This window comes from Micromys minutus (genome assembly GCF_963924665.1).
Source record: "Micromys minutus genome assembly, chromosome: 24".
In the NCBI taxonomy this organism is placed as follows: Eukaryota; Metazoa; Chordata; class Mammalia; order Rodentia; family Muridae; genus Micromys; species Micromys minutus.
The window spans coordinates 27,553,873-27,572,226 of record NC_137959.1 but is presented as its reverse complement, the minus strand read 5'-3'; the positions used below and the strand labels follow the sequence as shown (position 1 = coordinate 27,572,226).

Sequence of the window (18,354 nt, the reverse complement as noted above, 5' to 3'; positions counted from 1 at the left end):
GGCAGAGCCATCCCACCAGCCTCTGCTCCTTCATTTTGCTCTAAGTCTCTGTTACAGTCTACATAACCAAGCTGTTAGTGTTGGGCACTGACTATGTCTCCGGTTTTGCTTTGTAAATGGCGCCGCACTTAACATCAAGGTAGATATACCCAGGACATGTATCTTAGGCTGATTCCGGGAAGGAATGTTTTCTGGATGGCTGGGGGCTTTGCTTTCGAGAGAGTCAAAGGCTTCGTGTGTCACCTACAGGACTGCAAGATTGTAAGGAATTTTGACCCCAGAGGCCATAGAACCAGGGCTTGTAATGACTTACTGGTTCTGGTCCCAATGGAACCCTCCATACTCATTTGGAGTGTGTGTGTGTGTGTGTGTGTGTGTGTGTGTGTGTGTGTGTGTGTGTGTAGTGGGACACACTTACCTGTGTTCTTTTAGGGTGGGGGAGAGGTGACAGAGTAGACAAGAGTTATAGGGTGCCTGAGACTCATAAACTCAAGGACATTAGGTTGCTGGAAGCTGCAAGTACCCTAGCTTTAGGCAGTGTGTGGAAGTCGGTCCCTGCCTCTCCAAACAAGAACCTATTGAGGTTGTTTTGCTAGACCTAAAGTTTGTTCTTTTAAATACAACCATCTCTGTCAAAGCAAGGAATTCCCAGGGCCTGCCAACTGTGCTAGGGTGCCAGAAATTGGGAGAGTGGTTAGGACGGAGAATTTGTAAATGCAGCGCGCCCCCTAGTGGGAAGTTTCTGATTTCTTAATGGCTGGAGGTGTGGTGCTTCGAGGCAAAGACTCCAGTTCCCAGGTAGGAAAGAAGTCTCCTGACCACGCTTATCTTTCTGGGAACCAGGAGGAAGGTTCTAGCCCCAACTATGCCCCTTGAATGTATGGTTCTGATACCATCGCACCGTGCTCTGAGTCTCACCTTGATCTTCTGTGAAATGAAGGTCACGAGGGCGTCGTAATTTGGTCCCGGAGAGTAAGTAGCCGGGCTGAACTATTGCTTCTCTCTACACAGCCTGGGAGCCCACGGCCGCTGGAGTAGACAGTCGGATTCAAGAGAGCATTGGGTTTTTACCCTAACATAGCGTTCAGTAAAAGCCTCGGGCCTCAGCCTTCATGAGGGTCATCTGTGACTCAGGGTGACTGATGAAGGGTCGGGACTTCATCTAGGGGGGATTGGGGAGCCAAGGGATTTGAAAGAGAGTACTCCTTGAAAAAGAAGGTAGGGAAAGATCTTATGGTAGGAACACCGAGCTCAAGGATATGACATCCACAGGAACTGGCAACTCTGGAAGTAAACGCCAACTTCACCTTCACGCGGGTCCCCAGGGGGGACCCTGAGCCTGTTGCTTGCCTGCCTGCTTGTGGATCCCGGGCTCCTAAATGGACCACCTTGTCGAGTCTCAGTGGAAGAGGGTCTGCCTAGTCTCACAGCAACTTGATGTGCTGGGCCTGGGGGTGTTGTGTTAGTGGGGGGTGACACCCAGAGGGGGCTTACCCCTCTCAAAAGAAAAGGGGAAGGTAGAATGGGGCAGAGTACTGGGAGGAGAAGTGAGCCGATATTGGGTTATAAAGTGAATAAATAAAAATTTCAAAATGCCAACCTCACAACAACCAGGGGGTTATCTAGTCAAGTAAAATAGATTTTAAAAAGGGTAAACTTCACTAAGGGTGGTGAACGTTGTGGCATTGTAACTTGGTCATAGGTCTATCTCCTGCTTCCTGCATCTTAGAGCTCTGCTTCCAAGAGCATCTCTATCGGCAGGAACACTGGCAGCCACAGGAAGAGCAGCCCAGGAGCGGTGCATCTCCACAACCCGTTCTCCGGTGACTTGCTGAGCTATTGGTGACTTATCCACACAACTTCCCTTGCAAGGCCTTGCTCATTTGACTTGATTTGGAGACACTCCAGAACAGTCTTTCCCATTCTGGGCTTGTTAGAAACAGTCCCCACCAGCTGTCTAACATGAAAGGGGTCTTTGCCAGAGCTAGGGAAGAGCTGACCAAACCTCCAGGAAGGGCAAATGGAAGAGAAAGCTTTTCTGCAGAGGGGTTTGAAAAGCGCAGGCAATATTCCTTGGAACTGAGATGCCCCAACTTGTGCAGGGTTGTATGTCTCCCTCTGCCCAGGAAAAGAGCCTGCTTCTTTGCTCATTACGAATGGTATTGAAGCTCCCCTTCCCAAAACAGCAGCTGTGCTGCTACATATACTGAAGAGATGGGGTAGGGCATGCATCTTGGGTGGGGTGGGGTGGGGTGGGGAGTGGGGGGGTAGGATGAATGGATAGAAGGCTGAATTAGGACTCTCTCATTTTCTGTCACCATTAGTTTTCTTTTTAAGAGAATAGACCTTTTGGTTATGTGTGCACAAGCATGGCTGAGTGCAGGTGCCCTCCGAGGTCAGGAGAGGGCATCAGATGCCCTGGAGCAAGAGTTACAGGAAAGCTGTCCAACGTGGATCCTGGGAACTGACCTTGGGTCTTCTGCAAGAGAAGTGTACACGCTTAACCAATGATACCCATGGTCCACTTTCTTGGTGACTTACAAGCTCCCTTGTCTTCTGAGTTGATCTTATGAGGGCAGTAGGCAGTGTATGTGTGTGTGCATGTTTGTGTGTATGTGACTGTGTGTGCATTTGCATGGGTGTCTATGTGTTTTATATGAGCTCTCTAGAAAAGGACGACTTTCAAGATGTCTTTATTGAGATATAAAAAACAAGGTACAGTACATCTCATGCACCAGGGTGACTAATAGATAGTCATTATCCTTACAGCAATTACTACAAAAGGAAATTAAAACCTACAGGAATTGTTCATCTAACTAAGAAACCTGAATTAAAAATGGTTAACCTAAATAGCAAACTGCTTATTATGCGACAAACCTTATCCTACGTTTGTGTGAACTAGAGACTTATAAGTATCATTAGTTTAAAAAAAGTAGGAGAAACTAATTATTGATTAGACAAATGTCAGCGCTGTCTATAGTCTCCGGCACAGAGTCCTTGTTGGGGGAGGGTTCCACAAAGGAGGGTGAGCTAAAGGCACGTGTCCGCCTCACCTGGACCTCTTTGTGACTGTATGTCCCTCCCTCCAGCTGTGTCTCAGTGGAAATTTACTCAATTCCCTCCAAGGGAGACATGCAGAGATGCCACTGCTCCTTAGAAAGGGCAGGGGCCTTGCGTTCCACAAGGTGTGCCCTGGGGTAGGGTTCATTCCCTGAGATGTGGTAACTAGGCAAAAGGCAAGTGGCATGTGTGGTGGCTCTGTGATGCAGTTACGGTTGTTTGGGGGCATTGGCCAGGCTTTTGGAGGCTGCCTCTTAGGACAGCAACCCTTACCCGGCAGTTGCCTTCCATGGGCAACCCGGGTAGGGTTGAGTGGCAGAGAGACTTCTTAGCTTTCCTGGGATCTTTCTGGTGAGTGGGTTGGAAGCTATCCTTGCTCTGTGGCCTGTCACCTATGGTCTCCACAGTCCTTCCTCAGTGAATTCACAGTTACTTCAAATTCAACAAGCCATTCCCCTGGAGTTGACAGAAGGGTTCATTGCTCAGTAAAGCAGTAAATGGGGCTGCAGGCCTGCTGGGTCACCTCAGGACCCAAGGTCAGGAGCTGCTGACAGTCTCCTTCCTCCCTCAACAGGCCTGGGGAGGGGATGGGGAGTAGCTGGGCAGTGGGTAGGTGTGAGGGAGGCTCTCCAGTGTGGGGTCTCCTGAGAGCAAGCCTCCCTCTGGACGGGGCTTGAGAGTCTTGCTCCGTCCATGCAGTCTTCCACCTTCAGACACAGCCTTACCAGGGGCTCAGGGACCCTTGGGGGAAGACTAGAAGCTCAGCATAGTCAGATTTGCTTGGCAGCTTTGAAGGGATAGGCGGTCTGGAATAGATTGTGTGTGTGTGTGTGTGTGTGTGTGTGTAGTGGGGGACAGGGTGGGATCCCAGATAGAATACTAGCCTCACTTTTTTGGGTTTTTGGAGAGGCCATCAATAAGATATGTCTCTCTCCCTGGATATTTAAGGGACCTGGCATTTGCTACCTTGGGGACGGAAGGGTCTTTGGTACCCACAGGCAAAGGGGATGTGTCACTCCTTGGAAATCAGGAAATGCAGTGTCGGTGTCTGATTCAGGTGGCAATGAGACTGGGTCTCCAGGCCCAAAGACCAGAAACCCTAGATGATAAGCTCCTCCTGGGGATCTGAGCCATACAGCTCAGCCAGCATCTTGAACCTGGGCCCCCAGTCGTTGAGGAAGTCATAGTCGATGTCAGAGTTGGAGGAATTGGTGCTCAGGGAGCTGAGGGATTCTGCGATGGACTCTGAGCCCTCAAAGCCGTAGATGTGCAGGGTGTCGTAGGGGGGGCCACCGCCGTCATTGTCTGCCTCTTCTTTCTTCACTTCGATCATGGTGGCCATCTCCCTGGGCCCTCCGTGCACTCCAGGTGCCAGTCGCGGTGGCTTCTGCACCTGCGTGTACACTGCTGGCCGGGCGTCCATCGTAGACCGCAGGGGCTTGGTGGAGCCATTGCGCACAGAATTAAGCACTGACACGTCGTAGCTAGTGGTGTCCATCTCGCCACCGCCCTCCTCGTCATAGGTGACCAACTGCTCGTGAATCTCAAGAACGCTCTTGCTATGGGCATGCGCCTGCTTCCGGAGCCGCCTCCGCAGGAAGATCAGCAAGGTGATCACTGCCAGCCAAGAAGTCAGAACAATAGATGTGGGTCAGTCAGGTTCGTGGGATCAGCCCAGACTCCCAGGGCCACTACTCTGACTGGGCAAACAGATTTGGTTTGGCCCCAAGTGTAAGTCAGTGGCATAATACTGACCCTGCCGAAGACTGGGTGGGAATGGGTGTGGGAAGTTTCCCTGATCCTTGAGGTGTGGCAGTGCTCCCTCAGTGAGGCTCAAGCCATCCTCTGTGTCTCTAGCCCCGAGTTAGTTACTAATCTGTTAAGTACAAAGAGTGAACATGTCCTCCCCAAGCCTCAGTTTTCCCGTCTGCAGTGTGGATACATTGAATGCTCTGTGATGCTGGTATTTGGGGAGGGCGATGATGGGATTCTATGGTGTGGGGCATTAGTCTCTGATGTCTCTAATATCTCTGGCACAGAGGTCCGGGAAATGAACACATGCAGTTCAGGGGTCTGGAGCAAAGGCTGCCCTTGCCTCATGGCATCCTAGCCTCTCAGTGTATCCCACAGGGCTGGTACAGCACAGAGAATGTACTTTCTAGAAGAGACATCAGCCCTCAACAGGAGAAGTCAGACTCTGCTGGGTGCCAATGCTAACAGGAAACTTTCTGGGGTCCCAGGGGGACAAGGCTGGCTAACACAGGTAAAATATCTTTCCTGGCAGCTTGTTCTTCACAAATTCTTGTCTGAGGTCTGTTTCTTGGGCAATGCCAGACCCAGGAAGCCTAAAGTGCCCTGAAAGTAACAAGGCTCAAAAACAAAACAACCAAACAAAACCAAAAACAAAACATTAAAAAAACCTAACCAACCAACCAACCAACCAAACAAACAAAAACCCACCAACCCCCAAAATGCAAAACAAAGCAAAAAAAAAAAAAAAAAAAAAAAAAAAAAAAAAAAAAAAGCTGGAGGAATTCTATAAAAGCAAAAAATATTCCCTAGTGACACTCCAAGCTAGCAGTCTTAAGACTTTCTATGATAAAGGAATTTCAGAGACAAAGCCAGGAATGGTGGCACACACCTTTAATCCCAACACTCTGGGGGCAAAGGCAGGTATTGGAGACCCACATGCTCAACAGTGAGTTCCAAGCCAGTCAGGGGCTAGACAGTGAGATCTTGTCTCAAAATAAACGACTGATATGATACATAATTCTTTTAATGCACATCAGTGCCCCAAACAACACCCAGAATATAGTATGCACTCAAAATATATTCAGCAAATGAATGAATGCCAAGCATAGATGCTTTTTCCCTTTCGTTTGAAAATGGCAATATTGAACCTAGTGCTTGACACATGCTAACGTGATCTATTACTGAGATAACACACTGGGCCCCAGGTTATTTTGAGATGAGTTGGCTTGCAGAATGATCTCGTGGCTCATCCCTCCTTTCCCTTGTCCCATTAAGCACCAGGTTGGTGGGGTTCTATATCTGTATCTCTGAATCTGTGAAGAACTGTGAGCCCCAGAGCGGTATAGGGCGAGAACCCTGCCTCTTCTGCGAAGCCCTCTTGATGTCTCCTCCATGTCCCATGAGATACTGACCTGTGATGGTGAGGATGCAGAGAAAGATGGCCACCAGGGCCTGGATGCTAACACCCGCCTGGGCGGCCATCTCTTCACAGAAGGTGAACTCGCCCTGTTCATTGCATTTGCACACACCCACTGTTAAGGTACTGGTTCCAGTCAGGCTGGGCACCCCATTGTCTGAGATGAGCACGGGCAGGTAGTGGAACTTGGCCTGCTCCCGATTAAACTGTCCATACTTGACCGTGATGTTGGCGGTATTGTCTGCAAACATCAAGACCACAGAGTGAGGCTCTGCCAGGAGCATCTGGCTTCCTGTCTCAGGATGGGGGAGGGGAACTGCCTCTTTCTGGGTGATTTCATTGCCCTCTTTGTTCTCTGCCTCATGACTGGGCTCCTTGAGCCCAGGCTTATTCCTTTGCAGAGGATGCAGCTGATTTGACCTAGCCTGAAAGAATGGCTCAAGTCAACATCTAAGACCCCAACTTTCTGTTTCTGTGGTCAGTGGGTATACATCACCTTCTCCAATCCCATCCCAACAGGGGCTTTTGCTCAGCTCATTGCTTTATTGTTTCAAGAGTGCGTGCATGCACTCTCGAGCGCGCGCGCGTGCGCGCGCGCGCACACACACACACACACACACACACACACACACCAGGAAAATAATGCAATAATGCTCCCCTCCACCCCCCACACCAGACTAACTTCTTTATACTACTCTGGATTATTGCAAAGGAGGTTCACAATCCTGGTCCCCAAGCTGTACTCCCATTTGCCATTGGGAGAGGATGTCCCAGGACATTCTTCAGCTGAGAACCCCAGTCCCCAGCACTAACTATTGGTTCACTGCACAGAACGGTCCTCCAGGGAGCTTTATAAACAACCTGATTGTTAAACCTTTCCTTTTCATCACACACACACACACACACACACACACACTCACACACACACACTCACACTTCTGCTGCTACTATTCAGTGGCTGTGGGTAAAGGAGAGCTGATCCACTTTTTTGTAGGTTCCTGGGAGGTTGTAACACACCCATGGTCAGAGGACTTACTTAGCCACACAGCCAAAAGCAAATTGGGGGAAATAAGAGACTTCCCACATGCAGAACATATGTATGCAAACGACTCTGAGACCAACAGACTTCCTTCCTGTTGCACATGGGCTATGCGTTTGGGGTAGCCCCTAAATTTTCCATAATGGATCTCAGTTCTTCGTTCATTCATTCGAGGTACACAGTGGGAATGGGATGGCGGATGCAATGCTATTTTCTGAGTATTGAGTTGCATTATTAACTGTCATCACAGCATGGCTACCTTCCTCATTCTGAAGGCCACGGTGTTTGTCTTGCTTGATGGGTCTGTGGCTGATCACCTCTACATGCTCAGGAACTCTCTTCCCTAGTCTTTCCCATAGATGACAATGGCAGTTTCAGTACGTCGGCCTCATTGTGTCATCAGTAAGGGACAGGGAGATTTCCTCCCATGCTTGAGCAAACAGTTGCTATAATTACACCTAAGGGTGTATATTTTTCTTAGAAAGTTGCAGAGGCTTCCACACTTTCAGATGGAATTAAATCAGCTTAGGGTCATCACTCTAACAAGTGGCTCTTCACCAGACCTCTGATTGGCCACTACTGACCTCACAAGACTCTTTGGGCTTTGATTGGCTGAACAGATGTGCTGTGAAATTCTGTGATTGGTGGTCCATATCCCTGTTCAGGGAACACTTTCTTGTAGATACCTGTTCTAGCTGAACTGCAATAGAGCTCATTGCATTCCTGGGGTTCATGACTTCCTATTTCCAGTCTAGGCTCTTTGGAATGATCCCAGTATTATAAGGAGCCCTTGGGTAGTTTGGACTGAGTTGGATGCCTGCACCCTGGATCCATTCTATGTTCCTCTTCAATGAAGCCTCTTCAGGGTAATGGTGACCCTCTGGACCATGCCTTATGGATGAACCATGAAGCCTGGCCAGGAGGCTTCATCTACAACATAGACCATCTGTACAACCTATATGGTAAAAGTTATACAGAACACCCCATAACTTGAAAGACCCTCTGGAGACCTGCTACCCCATGTTGGTTTAGCACTTGATCTTAGTGTTTCAAGACTCTTAGCTGACACCTCTGACCTTCTAAGAGCCAACTGCCTGCTCTGAGGCTTACCACGGTTGTCTATAAGGGTGAAGTTGCTGTCCTCAGTCTTCAGGGCAAACTTAAACTTTGCATTTACTGGCACCACGTCCTTATCTGTTGCAGAGATCTGTACAACCAGCTGAAATGGGAGAGATGGGAATGATCAGTGTGGTTTTGGGGTTCAAGGATGGGTTTAGACCAGTCACCTGCAGCACCATCATCTCCAAACCACTTTGTCTACTCCATCCTGTACTAATTTATCCCTGACCTATTCTTCAGACACTCCCAGAGCCTCCATTTCTTCTCCTGTAAAACGGGAATAGCATTTTATTCAGGGTTTTTATGTAGTTATGTAGAATTCTAGGGCAGGAAGGTTTTCTCCCATACCACCTACCCGAAAAACGTACTGCTCCCTGGTCTCCCTTCTCCTCCACTCGAGACAACTCACCTTGCCCTGCGCAGCATTCTCACACACTTTAGGTTCATAGGGCTGGGCAAATTCCGGGGGGTTGTCATTTTCATCCAAAACTTCAATGTAAACCTGCACAATGGATTCTTTACCTACAGGGTTACCTGCAGGGGAGACAGTTTGTCATTATCCTGGGCCCAGCTGATGCTGGCCTCTGAAGATGTTTGGATGAACAGTTCTGGGGCAATGTGTGGTTTTGTTTTTCAGGAAGAAAAGGCCAAGAATGGTGTTGCTGATGGAAGAAGTGTGGAGGCAGACAATGTGGGAGGTAGACCTTCATGTGTGAGCAAACTTGCTTGTAAGAATTCAGGAGCTAACCATCCTCAGCACATATTAAGAGGTTATAAAAAAGTTAATAAGTAAATCAAGCAAACAGATACAATTGATTAAAACAATGTGATCAGATACATAAGCATGTACTTATTTAAGCAATGTCCTCTCTCAGGAAGCCCCATGGAACCTGGCTCCTGTGGGAAATTGAACTCTATGTTGCTAGGTGATTGTTACAACTCCCCTTGCATCTGTCAGAATTTATATCGATTGTTGCAGAACCTTACAATCTCTACAGCTGAGAGCTGCTTCTTGGCTCTTTCACTGGCACGCACATAACTCTCTGTGCACAAAGGAGTGTTTGCCAAGTGCGTTTAACACTAAGAATCATTTGGTCCACGCACATCCTTCGAGTCTCTCTGTATTTTCTGGACCAAACCCTCAGAAAGTCTATGTGTAGCATGTGCCTTTGCCGAGTCTCATCACAGAGACACTTGAACAGTCTGTTTCATCACAGAGCTTCTTAAACTATGATGCATCCAGGCTAAGGAGGAACTTTTATTATTCTGTACTTCCAACAAGCTTTGGGGTGCTCTATATGATGGTGGTCCAAAGGGCACATTCAGAAATAAAAGGTCAACATATCCGAGCAGAGAATGCTTCCCTGGGGCCTTTGGATACATTTAAAGGTCCAAAATGAAGCGTCATGTCAGTTTTGAAAAATGAAGAAAAAAGAAGAGTCCAGATAGCCTGGAACGTGGAGCCACTCACCCCTAAAATCCAGTTCATTGGCCTCCACAGTCAGGTTATACCAAGCATGAGTTTCTCGGTCCAGTTCCTTCTCATTGTAGATGTCCCCCTGTTTGGTTATTCGGAAGAATTGGCCTCTGTCGCTGGTCTTGCGGATGGAGTATCTGTCAGGAGAAAAAGGTTCATGGGTTTCTTTGTCCTTTCCTATTTCCAAAGTCCTCAGCGTGACAGAGAAGGCGCTTCAGGATTTGACCCCAGTATTCTTTCCCATACCCCTTTCTAGAGTTCTCTACACTTACCACCCGGAGTGAGCGGGCTTGCATATGTACACGTGAGCGGGATGATGCATGACCTGAAGGCTGTGGTTATCTTATGATTGGATGGGGTACCCAAGACTCCACCCAGATAAGAAACTTTCAAATCACCTGGAGTGTGTGTGTGTGTGTGTGTGTATGTGTGTGTGTGTGTGTGTGTGTGTGTGTGTGTGTGAGAGAGAGAGAGAGAGAGAGAGAGAGAGAGAGAGAGAGAGAGAGAGAGAGAGAGAAAAGATTGTTGTTACTACTGAAAAGCCATGGTAAAAAAGAAGTAATACAAAATATAATACATTTTTTGATAGGAAGAAGGCCTGCGTCTACAGATTAAGCAGTACTTGAGCATAACTATAAAATATAGCAATAGTCAGGTATAAGCTGATAGTCTTTTGCATGTCTCAGCAATGTGAGGAAACTGAAGGGCTCAGACTCATGAACAAAAAATAGATTCCCTAAGAAGAAAGGGCAATTAGACCCACTCCAAATGTTCCCCCAAAGGCGAATGCCAGAACACAGTGGTGCAACTTTTGAAGAGAAGTCTCTATGAAGATTGCACAAGTATAACCAAGAGTCATTGAAATTAAAAGGCAAAGATGATTATATCTATACATATGTGTGTATATATGTGTGTTTGTAAATATGTCATTATTTAGGAAATACATCATTCACAAAGATAGGTTCTGATTATGCAAAGAAAAAATTGTTTTGAAGCTTTAAGAGATGTCCTAATCAAAAGTAGAAACCCGGTTTGGGAGGAACTGAAATGAAGTTGTTGGTGCATGTGTGACTGATGCTTCTAACTAGAAAACATTTAAGATTTTGTAGACAGAACCAAATCTGCAGTCAAATGTCTATGAGGAAAAACAGGAGGGTTACAGAAAGATGAGGCTCAAGAGGAAACCATTTGAGAAATAGGGAATATAAAACAAGACAAGGGAGATCAAGCCCAGCACAGACAATGAAAACAGCAAGCAGGCTGAACACAAGCTATCTCTGTTGAGATTAAAAGCCAGGCCAACTGCATGCTGCTTTCAAGAGACAGCTTGAAGTCATGCAATCTAGAAAAGTCAGAAGTAAAAGTTGGAGAATTCATCAAACAGAAATAGAAAGCAAACAGGATGGGCAAGCTTAACATCATATGGTGTAGCCCTGGGGGCCAAAAGCATAGGAAGAGCAAACTAGCTGATGGACAGGGTTGCAAAAATTGCAGGTCCTGAGCTCAGCTGTGGAACACTGGCTTCATGTGCACAGACGCTGGCTTCTAGCCCTTCACTGGAAAAAGAAGTTTAGGACATAATGAAAGTAAAATAGTGGTAGATCTTAGTTAACTAGACAGAAAAGTTAAAATACACAAAACAGAAGTGTTGATATTTCAGTAAAAATGGGCTCAGCACAACTGTATTATATCATAGAACTTATTAGACCAAGCCTCACAGCCCTAGTACAAGAAAATCAAACAAAGCAACCCAAGTCAATAAAATCCCCAACTCATAATCATAAGCCAAGATCAGAATTATAAATCACTTGGAATAGATGACAGTGAAGTTGGGTCCCCAGATGTGTGAGTTGTACTCAGACAGGACAGGCTTGCTTTGTTCTCAGCAAGAAGACCTAATGCTGCTAGGCCTGGTGATGCAGGCCTGCAATTCCAGGAAGCTGAGGCAGAATCTCAAGGTCTGCTTGGCCTATTAGAGTGAGTTCATGGCTAGATTGGTCCATTTAGTGAGACCCTGTCTGAAAATGGGGGTAAAGAGGTAACAGAAGCCTTGGGATGTGGCCCGAAAGGTAGGGTGCTTGGGAGGCTCTTGACCAATGTTAGTATTGTAAATAAACAAAGATTTCCCAAAAATTGATATATAAAATCAAATCGTGGTTCATCAAAATGGCTTGGTGGGCAAAGGTACCCATGGCCAAGCCTGATAACCTGAGTTCTAATCCCTGAGTCTCACATGGTCCGTGGAGAAAACTGACTCCCATAAGTTACTTCTGACCTCCATGTTTGTAATGTGGCAGGCACCACCCCTTACACACAGAATAAATAAATAAAATAAAGAAATAAAATAAAAATACCCCATTAGGATATAAATATTTAAAAACTATTAAAACTATTCTTATGAAGCCAAGTGTGGTGGAATGTACCCTGTAATCTTGGTCCTAAAGAGGAAGAGATAGGATTACAGCAGTTCAAGGTCAGTTGGGGCTACATAGACCGTATCTTTTAAAAAGAAGAAAAAATACTCATATGTAAGAACGACCATTTCAGATTAGATTTAAACACACACACACACACACACACACACACAAAGGGAGAAGGTTCCTGTTAAACACATTAAAATTCAGCAGGAAACTCTTCCATTAAAGCTGTGCCACAGAGGAACAGGCAGAGTGGGGGATTCAGAGTAGGGTCAGTGTATGTAACAACTTAGATATACAAGGGCAGCGAGGAAATGGTTAGCCAATAGTCTTAACACTTTGTGTGTGGGATAAAATCGGATTGGACTGAATTCATTCTTACTACCAAATGTTACGTGACTCCAGAAAGTCTGGGCAGATGTACGTATTTCCTTTGTCCCAGAGGGTAGAGGAGAGACATCTAGTTAAGACAGAGGAGTAAGGACATGGGGTTGAATGTCTCATTCCACACTCTCCAAAGTCCACGTATTAGACACTCTATCCGCAGATGCTTGCATTTGTGGTATTTGGAGATTACGCTTTGGGGAGGTAATTACAATTAGGATTAGGATTAGGTCATGAGAGTGGGATCCCCATAGTGGATTAGTGGTTTTATAAGAGGATGAAGAAAGCCCTATACTGTCAAGCTATTAGGTCTCAGCATGTTGCAGCAAGCAAGACCTCCTTAGATGGCAATCATCAGGTGCTGGCATAGATCTCTTTATACAAGTGTGTAGTTTCACCAAGTGAAAGCAGCACTCTGGCCTTGTGTTTTAGGAGACATCTCTCCAAACTATTTTTGGTGATGGGGCTTCAGGTAAGCCATTCCTGCTCGATGGCCTCGTCAGACAGGAAAAGGGTCCAAAGTCCTTTAAAGAACAGAGGATGGCCTGGACCAGACAAGATGGACAAGACAGGAGCCAGTGTTAATGGAAAGATCAGGGTCTAGCCTCAGCATCTTTCCATGGAGGTTTTGCAAGAGTGTCCTTTTCTGAGCCTTGGTCTCAGACCCTCAGGCATAAGAACTTCCATGCAGGGTCACCATGGCATTATCTCCTCGTGCCCACCACTTCTTTACCCGATGCTGCGCTGAGCCTTGTCAGGGTCTTTGGCCACCACAGTGCCGACCAGAGGTTTCTTCTGGTTTTCTGGCAGCTGGAAGTGGTAGAAGCGTCGCTGGAAGACAGGGGGCTCATCCACGTCGAGGACGTTGATGGTGATCTTGGCTTTGTTCTTGCCTGCAGTGCTGCTCAGGTATCCGAGTCTGATAGTGGGGTCTGTGGCCTCAATGTAGAATGTGTACTGTTGGACGAGTTCATAGTCCAGGGGCTGCATGGGCAGGAAGAATAGTGACTTTAGCCCTTTTCGCTTTTCCAGCCCCACCTCTGTACCTGGTCCTGTGCATCAAGGACATGCCCAGCCCCAGTCCTCCTCTCAGGGGGCAATAAACTAGTGGTTCTGTTTAAAGGGAGTACCTTTCCTGGTTTTGCTAAAGATACTTCTCTTGTGTTTGTCTGCCTAACATTTTTTTTTCTGTTCATCCTGAGATATGAGTAGTGGTTTGCTTTAGAGCAGGTAGTAAGAGACCCTCTCAGAAAGTATTGCACAGCCTTGAATATACCAGTCACATTTTTGTCATTGTTTGTATGTCTGTCTTCCCTATTGTCTGAGAGCTTTGTAGACTCTGGTGGCTGTCTGTGTGTTCCAAGTCCTCTACCTAAAAATTCTAGAAGCATGAAAGCTCCTCTCCCTCCTCTTCTGGATTCAGTCAGTCAGACTGATTGCTGCCAGCAGCAGCCACTGTCCATGGCTACTTGTGCCCTAGGGCATACATTCTTTACATATATGCTGATAGATTTCTACTGTTGTGACACAGAGAGTTAATGTTGGGGGCACAGTGCTGATGAGTTTTTAAATGTTAACTTGCTGTATAATCTGAAATCACCTGAGAAGGGAACCTCAACTGAGGAACTGCTTAGCTCAGGTTACACATGGACTTATCTGTAGGGGATTATCTTGATTGTTAATTAGTGTAGGAAGACCCAGCCATTGTGGGCAGCATCATTCCCTAGGTCTGGTCCTCAACTGTATGAGAGGAGAAAGCTAGCTGAAAGCCAAAGCCACGGACGGAAAATATGAATGCCTTCATTTCCTTCTGCTTTTGGCTGTGGTGGATGTGATGTGACCAATTGTTTCAAGTTCCTGCCACTGTGACTTTTCCTTAACAATGGACTCGGCTTAGAATTGTAAATCAAATACACCCCTTCTTCTCCAAAGTTGCTTTTGGTCAAGGTTATTTTATCACCACATGAGAAATGAGACTAGAACAAGTGTTGTCTGTCAGTGCTGCAGGGGTTGTGGCTGATTAGCCCAGAGCCTGATCTTCCTGTTGCAATCTGAGACATGCTCTATGTAGCCCCCATGGGTCTGGGCCCCACTTGTACCTGTTCATCAGTGATCGCCATCCTCCTTGCTCCTGAGGCTTCTGGGGATTACTGCCCAAATAAACATTTCACACCCAAAATATTTCCTCTACTCTATCTCTGGAAAAACTCGGGCTGAGATTGTGAGTTATAGCCTCCACGAGACTGTGGCCAGCTGTGAGTTGAACAAGAACATTCTCTTTTAATGGCCCGTGGCTCAGAAGTAATCCCTGAGCATGTCCTTTGGATACTGTAAACCCCACAGCCCATGAATGGGTTCAGTTCTACAGGTCTACATACCTTTGTGGGTTTGATGATACCCTCATTACGGTTGGGGTCTGTCTCAATGGTGAAGGTGTCCCTGTACTCTCCTTGCATGATGCTGTACTTGGTCATTCTGTTCTGAGGCTCATCTGGGTCCTCAACAGACAAAAAGCCCAAGGGCTTTCCCACTCGGATGTCTTCAGGCACCGAAAATGTGTATGTGGCTGATGTGCAGAGGGAACCGCAAAAAAAAAAAAAAAAAAAAAAAAAAAAAAAATAATGAAATAGACAAGACAATTGTTTCTTCACATTCCCCCCTCTCTTACACACACACACACACACACACACACATACACGCACACACACACACACACACACAAACAATAAAGATTTTACCAAGGGTCTTACCCAGGGTAGGCAAGCACTCTATTACTGAACCATACCCCTAACCTTTGAAATTTTGAGATAGAGGCTTGCTCTACCCAGGCTGGGTTTGAACTTGCAAATCTCCTGTCTCTGTCTCTTGAATGCTAGGGTCACAGTCATGTGCTGTTCTATCTGGGTATCAAACAATATTTTGCTACTGAAAATAGGCAAGAAACTTATAAGTGTGTGATTCTGGGTCCGAGGATAAGGAGGTCTTTCTTGCCTTTTATCCATCTATCAAGCTAGCAGGGAGTTAGCTCATTCTGGACATCAGAGCATCAGTAGACAAGAGAGACACATCTTGCCTTCAGGAAGCAATAGAGCTACTTCAGAACTAGATAATTTGGGGGTCAGCTGAATTTCCACATAGCTAGTGGGTTCCACGAACCAACTTACTCTTCCTGCCCACTCTCAGTCGGGGCACAGGTAAAGCCCTTGACAGTCAGTCTCTAAAGGGAAAATTAGTTTGTGAGTATGTTTATACCAGGCTTCGGTTGTACCCTCTTCTGGGATTTTATAGTTGGGCCCCCAGTCTCGGAGGATCTGGGTGAAATTGCTTCTGTCTCACAGTGGGACTCAAATCATTACAGTGCCAGCAACGGGGCTGTGTTTTATTTTTTTCTGGTCTGTGAAAGGAACTCATCAGTGGACAGTTGGGTGACCTTGAGAGCAAGGCATTAGGATGAATCAGGGTCTCCCTGCTCTGGCTGGATATGGCAAGATATGGCAAGAAGTAGAGAGGTTTGGGGCACTCTCTGAGAGCTCCCAAGTTACTGCATCCAGATTGTCGCAGCCCCTGTTTATGCAAGAGCCTATGTATGGGAGGGGCTTACACTGAGTAAAGATGGGGAAGTTGTCATTGATGTCCTCCAGTGTGATCAGCACCGTGGCTGTGCCTGACTCTCCCCGCAGGCCCTGGGCATCTCGTGCTTCCACCACAATCTTGTATTCCGCCTGTTTCTCTCTGTCCAAGTTTTTTTCCTTTGTGACAATGAGTCCTGGGGGAAAAAAAGTGTCCCAACAGGAACTGTGTTATCTGAGGAGCCTTGAGAAAATCTGAATGCCAAGATCCTTTTAGAAATACACAGGTGACTCCACTATATATCTGAGATTGAGAAACCCAGAACTATAGCCCACTGCCTCCATACCTTGCCCTGTATGGCTAAAAGCTGGTTCAATATCATTCCCAGCCAGAGAGAATGTTATGCTGAGAAAGACCATACTGCCAATTCCAGGCTCAGAATGAGATGGATTGGTGATGTCTGCCTTGGCACACATAAATGCAATTGGCTGTGCCGAGTCTTAGAACTGTGAGTGCTGTACTTGATTAATGATGTCTGTACTGACATACACAGAAGTGACTGCCCTTTTTAGTGCCACGGGTGTTGTGATGGATTAGTGATGTATCTCTTGGTGCACAGAGAAGTACCCGTTGGACTGTGTATTCGTCTCTCTTCTGGAAGACGAGTGTGTCTGGCTTGACTGGTCTTTCTTGCTTCCACGGTTCAGTACTCACAGTTTTTTAGAACTTGTTAAACACCGAATTTGGCCCGAGAAGCCTTCTGTACTTACAGACTTGAATCCTGTGATGAACTACAACCTCGTAGCATGTAAATAAACTACAGCCCTAAGTTAGAAGTGTGCTCAGCCAATCACAGCAGCTGTGCCTCAGTTAATCATAGGCTGCCACCTGTTCAAAGCTATTCAAGTAAGGCAGACACCCCAGCTGGAACCGGGCGAGCTGTTTCTAGACTGCAGGGTTTCTTTTTTCTTTTTTTTCCCCCTGCACTATAAATATCACCCAACTATGTGGCAGCCCTGGGGTTTCTCTGAACTTGCTTGGCTTCTGGGGTGTCCCAATTTGTGAACTGTTCTTCGCAAAAATTAAACTTGATAAAGTTTAATTGGTCTAAAGTTTTTCCTCCTTAACACACACACACACAAAATTAATTATGTGGCATGGCTGTGCCTATGCAAAATCTAATCCCAACTTCATAGCTACTGTGCAAAGGAGCGTGAACATCCCTATTTTTCTGGACAAAGGAAGGCTTTTAGGTGTTAGCTAACTCGTCCAAGGGCTGTAGGTTTGAGTGCAGTTCTGGGTTCGAATCAGATGTCTCTGAACATGTACAAAGCCCTTCTAACCAGCATGTTCTGTTGAATCCTGGTCTACGCTTGGGTGAAAAGGCCCTGATTTTCTTTCTGGACTTGAGTACATACGTACTTTGGGCACTTGCTTTCTTTCCCCCTAACCCACCCCAACATGTCTTTATGTGTATTGAGCCTTCCTTCTCTGGATCAGTGGCTGGTGACACCTATCAGGTTAGAGTTCTCTCTACATTGGCACCTGCAATATTCACGAACCTCCCCCATCCCTCTAAATGGGCACCCGCCCAAAAGGTTAAGCCACACAGACCAGAATTATCAATGGCGAAGTTCTCATTTCCTTTCACGATTTGGTACAAGACAGTGGCGTGGCCGTTCACAGTGGGGTCGTCTGCATCCACTGCTGTCACATGGATGACAGAGGTCCCTGTGGAGAGAGAGAGAGAGAGCTCTGGTGTATTCGTTTATGACTGTGGCCCTCACCCCATTCCCTGGTGGGAGCAGGTGGGATTCTGCTATTCCTACTTGCCCAAGCTGAGGGAATGAAGTCTGCTTTGTGCCAGAGGGGCCATTATGAGGATCAAGTGCCAGCAAGGTTAAGCCCAGACAGATCAGTGATGAGACAGGCAGAGAGAACAGGTGGTTTGTGTGTTTGTGGGAGAAATGAAGAAGATGTCTGGGTTTGAAAGAGAAACTTAGGTGATGTTTGGGTGGATTATTCTTTTCTGAAAATGTGGAAATGTGAGACTGGGAAGGGTGTTGCAAAGCCCCCCAGAGGGGTTGAAATCCCATTTCTCATCCTATGGAGTTCTAGG

At 46.6% G+C, this 18,354-nt stretch overlaps 1 protein-coding gene across 2 annotated transcripts in view; it reads right to left on the bottom strand.

Annotated features, from left to right (window-relative positions):
• Nucleotides 1-2,683: 2,683 nt before the first annotated feature.
• Nucleotides 2,684-18,354, bottom strand: part of CDH5 (cadherin 5) — a 38,915-nt gene continuing 23,244 nt past the window's right edge. For both annotated transcript variants that reach the window (XM_080936823.1, XM_080936824.1), the window contains exons 4-12: nucleotides 17,850-17,966; nucleotides 16,267-16,431; nucleotides 15,044-15,231; nucleotides 13,399-13,649; nucleotides 9,859-10,001; nucleotides 8,797-8,921; nucleotides 8,379-8,487; nucleotides 6,225-6,470; nucleotides 2,684-4,677 (exon numbers count right to left, since the gene is read on the bottom strand). In XM_080936823.1, coding sequence (XP_080792949.1) covers nucleotides 4,160-4,677; nucleotides 6,225-6,470; nucleotides 8,379-8,487; nucleotides 8,797-8,921; nucleotides 9,859-10,001; nucleotides 13,399-13,649; nucleotides 15,044-15,231; nucleotides 16,267-16,431; nucleotides 17,850-17,966 — 1,862 coding nt within the window. In that variant the 3' untranslated portion in view covers nucleotides 2,684-4,159. The remainder of the gene's footprint in view (nucleotides 4,678-6,224; nucleotides 6,471-8,378; nucleotides 8,488-8,796; nucleotides 8,922-9,858; nucleotides 10,002-13,398; nucleotides 13,650-15,043; nucleotides 15,232-16,266; nucleotides 16,432-17,849; nucleotides 17,967-18,354) is intronic.